At 44.2% G+C, this 7,916-nt stretch overlaps 1 protein-coding gene across 1 annotated transcript; it reads left to right on the top strand.

The window, feature by feature from the left end:
- Positions 1-6,420: 6,420 nt before the first annotated feature.
- Positions 6,421-7,716, top strand: LOC143894781 (uncharacterized). Its single transcript, XM_077401412.1, has one exon. It carries the CDS (start codon positions 6,421-6,423, stop codon positions 7,714-7,716), a length of 1,296 nt encoding a protein of 431 aa, XP_077257538.1.
- The last annotated feature ends 200 nt before the right edge of the window (positions 7,717-7,916 follow it).

Here is a 7,916-nt window from a genome sequence, read left to right as displayed (position 1 = left end):
AATGACTAATATATATGTCGAAATAGTTCACGCATACACATTCCACGCGAAACGAGGTGCCACATGGGTTCGTGACGCGCTTTACAAGATTGTTTATATATATATATATATATATATATATATATATATAATGAACTAGACAGTGCTCGTAATTAATTAATGTTTATTATGTGTATTAATTTTACAGCGGATACATTCTACGCATAATACAAAAGAAAGCATCAATTCTTTCGTTGAAAGTGTTTTTTTTTTTTTAAGACAAATTCTGCCAAGTAGTGAACGTAATGTTCTTCCACAATGCCAAATCGAGGTATTGCTCCTCGCATATCCCTCCATAATTGTTCTATATTTTGGGTGTGGACACCATTTTGCGGGTCCACAAAATTTTCGGTATGATTAACCACGTAATGGATGTAATCATAATTACGCAGAGTGTCGTATGCACGCCAACAATCAGAATAAATTATTGAGCCAGGAACAATTTGACGCTTAATGATGTCGACGAGAGTGGTACTGGTGCGATCTTTGACGGGCACGATGAACATTTTGCCACTGACTCGTTCAATGGCACCGAATACCCACTGACCTTTGATGATTCGTCCCCTATTATATTTTTGTTTCCCTACTTTTGCTTCGTCAATCTCGACGATCACGCCTGACCCACCAAGTAATTCTTCGTCAGTTATAATCCACTGCTGAAGTAACTGTAATAGGACATTTTTATTACACTAGCAGTCATAATTAAAAAATTAACAAAAAAAATTGGAAAAATATATTAGATTAAAAAGTTATAACTTATGTAAAACAATTATAGATAGCAATTATACAATTATAAAACAGCAACTTTACGATTTTTCCCTAAAAATGACAAAATATTTACAGCGCTTTAAAGTATAATAACTTTCTATTTTACTTACCTCCCGACAGAAGTTGGTCCAGTCAACAACACTGCGTGAAGATAAACACAATTGTTCTTGAAGAAATATTTGGCGTGGTGGCCGAATCATTAAAAAATAAGCGATGAATCTGCAAGTTTTCACTATTCCAAGATGTCCCTGGGAAAACCAAGTGCCAGCTAAAGCACTTTCCCCAAACGTACAAACAACTCGTCGCTTTTTCTTCTTGCAATGTTCGATATAATACTTGTTTTGACATTTAAATTTTAATGATTTATTATCAAAATCGAGTTCGATAATATTACTACATTTTGGGCACGTAATGCGATTGCGAATAACTCCTTTTTCGCACAAAAACCTAATCAGGGCTGCGTAATCATATGATAAATGTAAGAAATTCATGTAGAAACATGATTGCCTTTTAGCGTCTACACCAAAACTAAATATGCTGGAAGATTGTATTTCTTGAAAAGATTGTGTTTATGTTCTGTGTTTACAATTTTCATGCGAGACGAGTTCTCACGGGTTCGTGGCGTGCTTTACGAGCTCGTTTATTGTATATCGCCACATATATTCACACAGATGATTGACTAACTTATCTACATAGGTACGATTTACTGCTTTAAATGTTGTGTTTTGGTAAAGCAGCGATTTTTTTGCAAAATAAAGTATTTTCTGCTTTAACAAAAAGACCTCAATTTATCAACAATTTACTGCTTTAAATGTTGTGTTTTGGTAAAGCAGCGACTTTCTCGCAAAATAAAGTATTCTCTGCTTTAAAAAAAAGCGTAATATTAGTCGTTTATGCCTTCCAATACTCAAAATAGTTGCTATATTTTCCAAACTTTTTTTGTTAATAACTTTTTATCGAATAGCGACCGCCGGCTAAAACCTTCTGAAAGTCACTCAGGAGGGTGACCTTGACAACATATGTCAAGGTCAAGGTCATTGGCGAGTGGGGTCTTTTTGTAAATAATTACCCAAGATCTGGCTGCTTGGTTACTTTTTCAAACATATTATTTTGTTCCAGATTAAAGTATCGTTTTTCAATGTATTTTTGTTCAAATAATGTTAGATTGTAATAAGAATGAATATCAAAATACAATCTATCATATGTATGAAGCATTAAACCATCATAATAAATACAGTGCCAGTGGTTACCGCAAAGCTGACCTCCGACAATCTGAACATCGGAAGTAAAGATCGGTTCAATCCAATGTAAATTTATTCTGAAAAGAACATCAACACGATAAAATGTAGTATTTCTTTCTATTGTCATCATAATTTCATTTAAAGGTCGATCATTTAACCACGAATTTTCTTCTAACACGTTCTCTTCAATTATTTGTGATAATATATAAATAAGATTATCTATGTTAAAATCATTATTTTCAATTTTATCATTTAACATTATACATTTTTTTGCTACATTCGTATTTTTTTCACTAGTGTGTGACTTGTAATGTTGATTAACAGTTTTTGTGAATTATATTTATTATTCTTATTAGAAAGATAATTTTCATCAAACACAGTCTGCACATTTGCTATTGGTATTTCACTTTGTTCGTTTAATACAATAAAAATAGGTTTATGGTCTGAGAAAAAAGTTTCGTACACTCCAGCAGTGTAATTAAATATTTAATCAAATATAAATATTACATCGATTTGCGCAATAAAATTTGTGGTTGAAACATGCGTTGGAAGCGCACGTTTAAAATTCAATTTTTCTAAATGTTTTTCTAAAAATCCTCCATCATTATACGAATTGTAGTTGAAATCACCTATTATAATCTTTTCATTAACTAATAATTTGCTCCTCCCCCGATGGGTTCCTACCTTGCCGAAGCCTCGGGGCAAATGTTCGTGGTTCGCGGGATGCGGGGGACGACGGGCCCGCTCGGTGGACCTGGTGTTTTCGGGGGCTGGGGGAGGCCGCCCTGGGGCGGGTGGGGGGGCTTAAGGGCGCGCACGAGGATCACCCGCTCAGGGGTGTAGCCGGGCGCGCCCGACCAAAAGGAACCCCCCAAGCCAAGGTGTGAGCAACCGTGCTGATGGTTGCATGGCGCAGGGGGTGTTGCGTCACTAACGGTGCCTCCCGGAAACCGGGCGACCTCCGGGAAAAACCCCTTCGGGGGCAGCCAAGCCCCGGGCATTCGCGGCTCTGCCCGGGTGAGATCGCGCGACCGCGGTACTCGTGAAAACAAAATGCCAAATAAATTAAATTCAGAGTATGAGGAGGTCCTCCAGGGCGTGGCCACCTTAGTAGGTGGCAAGCGACCTGAGGAAAATAGACCGGGCAGCTTGGGGAAGGAGCCGAATGAGGCCCAACCACAAGCTGGTAAAAACCGGAAAAAATTTAGTGGAGCGGCACGTCGCCGCTACAAAAAACAGAAGCAGATGGAGGGGAGCAGCGGCGCTGAAAAGCCCGCTCCAGAACCGAACTCCGCTTCTGCAGCAGCGCTGGAGACGGGGGAGCGAGCTTCCGCTGGGATGGGCAAACGTCCCAGATCGGAACAGAGCACACCCAGTCCCAGCATTGCACAGCTGGGCAAAAGGCCTAAAATCACTTCAGATCAGAGGACTTTTACCTAGATAACATCCGGCCTAGTGAGGGTGGCCATGGTTCCCATGGAGTATCCCGAACGAAAGCTGGACGAACAAGAGGTTGCTCTCTTGAAGGAAAAGGTGAGGGGAAGTATCCTGAGCATTGCGAGAGGTACTAAAGCTCCCACCTGCAAGGGCACCTCAGATAGGGACGGTGCAGTCATTTTTAACTGCACCGATGTAGAAACCGAAGGGTGGCTTCGAAGCCTAACTTCGGTAATAGACCTTAACAGGGTCCGGCTGCGTGCGATGCGGCTCGATGAGCTGCCTAGGCGGCATCGAGTGGTAGTGCATGTAGAGGACCCTAAGATGCCTGTCAAGGAAGCGATAGAGCTACTTGACAGACAAAATGAGGGTCTCCAAGCCGCGGATTGGGTGGTCGCGAGGGGTAGCGAAAGTAGGGATGCTACGAGCACCCACTTCGCTGCCCTTATTGGGGAGGGAGCGTTGAGTGCTCTTAAAGCGCTCAACTTTAAACCCTTCTGCGGACTCAGCCAGGCGACAGTTAGGTTGCCTGGGGGGAATGCAGGGGGGAGTTAGGAAGGAAAGAGGATAGATCGGAGACTGCCTAATCGATGGCAGGCTCTAATATCCCTTTCACTCAAATCAACTTGCATCACAGCAAAAGCGCCTCGGCGGTTCTAGCCAGGTGCGCAGCTGTGATGCACACAAAGCATTTATTCCTCATCCAAGAGCCGTGGCTCGTCAAAGGACACATTAAGGGCCTTGGAGGTTGTGGTAAATTGTTCAAAGCAGACAACACAGAAAGACCAAGAGCCTGTATTGTGGCGAAAGGTCTGGATGCCTGTCTATTACCACAATTCAGCGACGGCGATTTAGTAGCTGTAAGGCTGAAACTCAATACAGACAATGGAGGGGTCAGGGACCTGATAGTGGGGTCTGTTTACATGCCCTACGATTCGGAGGAACTACCCCCCCCCAAAGAAACATGATAGAGCTAGTAACTTATGCGAAAGAAAGGGGACTAGAGCTCCTCTTGGGCTGTGATGCGAACTCACACCATTTGGTGTGGGGAAGCTCCGACATAAACCCAAGAGGGGAGAGCCTACTTGACTTCATCATGAGCACTAACTTACAAATCTTAAATAGAGAAACAGAACCCACTTTCCTGGACTCTAGAAGACAGGAAGTGATAGACATTACGTTGTGCACGAGGGGTGTGGTGGATCTGGTGGCGGGATGGAGGGTCTCAAATGAACCTTCAGGGTCCGACCACAGACAGATCCGCTTTGACCTTGTGAACTTACAGAAAGATGAACAGTGGGGGAGAAACTCCAGGAAAACAAACTGGGAGGGCTTTAGAGCCGACTTGGTCAGTCGGCTAAAAAATGCGCCGACCAAATTCCATACAAAGGAGGACCTGGAGATCGCAGCGAGCTTCGTAAGCGACGCTATCGGGGAATCCTTTGAACTAAATTGCCCATTGAGGCCAAGAAATGCCTCGGCCGGTGCCTCATAATGGAATGCAAAGCTATCGAGGCTCAGGGCCGGGGTAAGAAGGCTCTTCAATAGGGCTAAAAATGTAAATACGTTGGAAGCCTGGGAAAAGCATAAGGCTGCCCAGCGAGACTACAAAAAGGCGATAGTCAACGCCAAAAGAACGGGGTGGAGGAGTTACTGTGAGGGGATTGAGAGTGCTCCAGAAGCATCCAGACTCTGCAAGATCCTCTGCAAAGAGAGTGACCCACAGTGGAGCTGTCTCAAGCTCCCTAATGGAGAATTCACAGAAACAACTGAGGAGACTTTGAATCATCTCATGGAGGTTCACTTCCCGGGATTTCAAAAATCCTCTTCAGCCACGGAGAAACAACGACAACCTAGGGCCGTTTATAAGCCCAGGGCCTGGGCGTTGGCAGCAAAGGTGGTTTATCCACAAGCGGTGGAGTGGGCGGTTCGCTCCTTTGAGCCCTATAAGGCTCCGGGACCGGACGGCGTACTCCCTCTGCTCCTACAGGAGGGACTCGAAGAGCTGGTAGGCCCATTGACTAAAATTTTTAGGGCAAGCATAGCTCTGAGACATGTCCCGCAAGCATGGAGAGCCACTAGAGTGGTCTTCATACCTAAGCCTGGCAGAAATGGACACATTAAAGCCAAGGATTATAGACCCATCAGTTTGACCTTTTTTCTATTAAAGACCTTGGAGAGGCTAATTGATAGGTTTCTCAAGGATGGACCATTAGCGGACCACCCTCTAGCCAGTGCTCAGTATGCCTACAGTTAGGGCAGGTCTACGGAAACTGCCCTACACCACCTGATAGGCAAGATAGAGACGCAGCTGGAGGCGAAAGGATACGCTATTGGAACCTTCTTGGACATCGTAGGGGCGTTTGATAGCACCTCGAACAAGGCCATTAAGGAAGCAATGATTGCACATGGGGCCCCGGAACCGCTAGTAGACTGGGTGGAGGATATGCTGGCGGGGAGGAACCTAACAGTCACGCAAAGTAATATTAGTATCACTGGTAAACCAAGCAAGGGGTGCCCGCAGGGTGGGGTTCTGTCCCCTCTGCTGTGGTGCCTAGTAGTCAATGATCTTTTGGTGAAACTACAAAAGAAGGAATTCCTGACTTGTGGCTATGCGAATGGCGTAGCTATAGTGATCACAGAATCCTTCTTAGATACCCTAAGGGACCGCATGAAAGATGCCCTAAAGATCGTCCAAAAATGATGTGAGGCCAAGGGATTGATGGTTAATCCATCAAAAACAAATATAATGGTCTTCACTAGGAAATATAAACCAGAACCCATTGAGCCTCTTAAGCTCTGGTGGAAGGTAATCCCCTTTACAACCTCAGTGAAATACTTGGTACTACATACAGGTATCAGACTTAACTGGAAAGTACACCTTGCAGAGAGCAGGAAAAAATTCTACACATGCATGTGGATGTGTAAAAGAGCCATGGGAAAGTCTTGGGGCATCAAAGCTCCCATAGCACTATGGTTGTACAAAGCGGTACTGTTACCGAGACTACTTTATGCATCTGTGATCTGGTGGCCCAGAACAGAGAAAGTGGAAGCAAAGAACCTTCTGAAAAGCCTACAAGGTAGCTACCTAAGGGTTGCAGTAGGGGCTATGAAGACTACCCCCACAGAGGCGCTAGAAATTGCACTCTGTGTGCCTCCACTGGACCTGGCCGTGGTAAACTCAGCAAGGAACACAGCATACAGACTAAAGTGTCAGGGAGAATGGAGAAATACAGGATTGGGACACACAAGGCTCGACCTGTTCCAGAAACACCCTTTCACTTCAAAACAAGATATAATTCTTAAAAAATACCAGTTGGTAAAGCACTTCAAAATACGAATACCAACTAGAAAAGACTGGTCTGACCTGAAGGGAGTCGGGGATCCCAATGTGGACCTATGGTTCACTGATGGGTCAGGCATTAATGATTGCTTCGGGGCAGGATTCTACGGGCCGAAGGAAAACCACAGGGAAAGTATTCCTGTGGGAAGCCACTCAACTGTTTTTACAGCTGAAATACTGGCTATCCTAAAGTGCACGGAATACCTGCTAAACAGAGATACAAAGGGAAAGAAGATAAACATCTGCTCGGATAATAGAGCAGCCATACAAGCGCTGGCAAAAACAACTACTGAATCAGCATTGGTTTGGGATTGCAATCTAGCATTAGAAAGACTATGCGGGCCTAACAAAGTCACGTTAGTATGGGTGCCTGGGCATCAAGGAATACCCGGGAATGAAACCGCAGACATGCTGGCCAAGAAGGGAGCTAATGAAGCACCAATTGGCCAGGTGACGGGAATACCCTTTGCAGTAGGCAAAAAAATCATCAAAGGTCGCCTGAAAAGGGAACACCTGGCCAGGTGGGAGAAGTTAAAAACCTGCCGCCAGGCCAGGACTTTGATGAAAGACAGCAGACCAGGTAGGGCCAAAGAACTACTGGCGCTAAGTAAACAGAAACTGAGAATGGCGTTGGGACTGCTCACTGGTCACTCTGCCTTACTCAGAGCACACCTTTTTAATCTCGGGCTTGCGGAGCAAAAGGCATGTCGCCTTTGCGGAGACAAGAAAGAAGACAACGTACATATAATATGCCAATGCCCGGCATTTATATGCAAAAGATACAAAACCTGGCGGAGTATGTTTTTAACCCCCCAGAATTTAGAAAATGCTAGGGTTACAGATTTGATAAACCTGGTACAAGGTTCAAGACTGTATCTCGAGACCTAGCAAAGAAAACGAGTGGGAAGGCACAGAGGATCAGCTAGATCTAGTGGCCGATAGGGACCTTGGTGGTACCTCCCACTTCTGTACTACTACTACTACTACTAATAATAATTTGCTCAAAATATTACTTAATTCATAGGTAAATGCTGTATTAGTTACTGATGGTGACTTATAACCTGTAATGACTTGCACCTCATTTACAG

Source organism: Temnothorax americanus, unplaced genomic scaffold (assembly GCF_048541705.1).
Source record: "Temnothorax americanus isolate GAGA-0224 unplaced genomic scaffold, ASM4854170v1 Scaffold141, whole genome shotgun sequence".
NCBI lineage: Eukaryota > Metazoa > Arthropoda > Insecta > Hymenoptera > Formicidae > Temnothorax > Temnothorax americanus.
Note: the sequence above shows the minus strand (reverse complement) of the source record. Positions and strands in the feature narration are given on the sequence as shown.

What these genes read in the sequence shown, in the direction of transcription:
- LOC143894781 (XM_077401412.1), top strand. Translation starts at nt 6,421, where the DNA reads ATGGGAAAGTCTTGGGGCATCAAAGCTCCCATAGCACTATGGTTGTAC.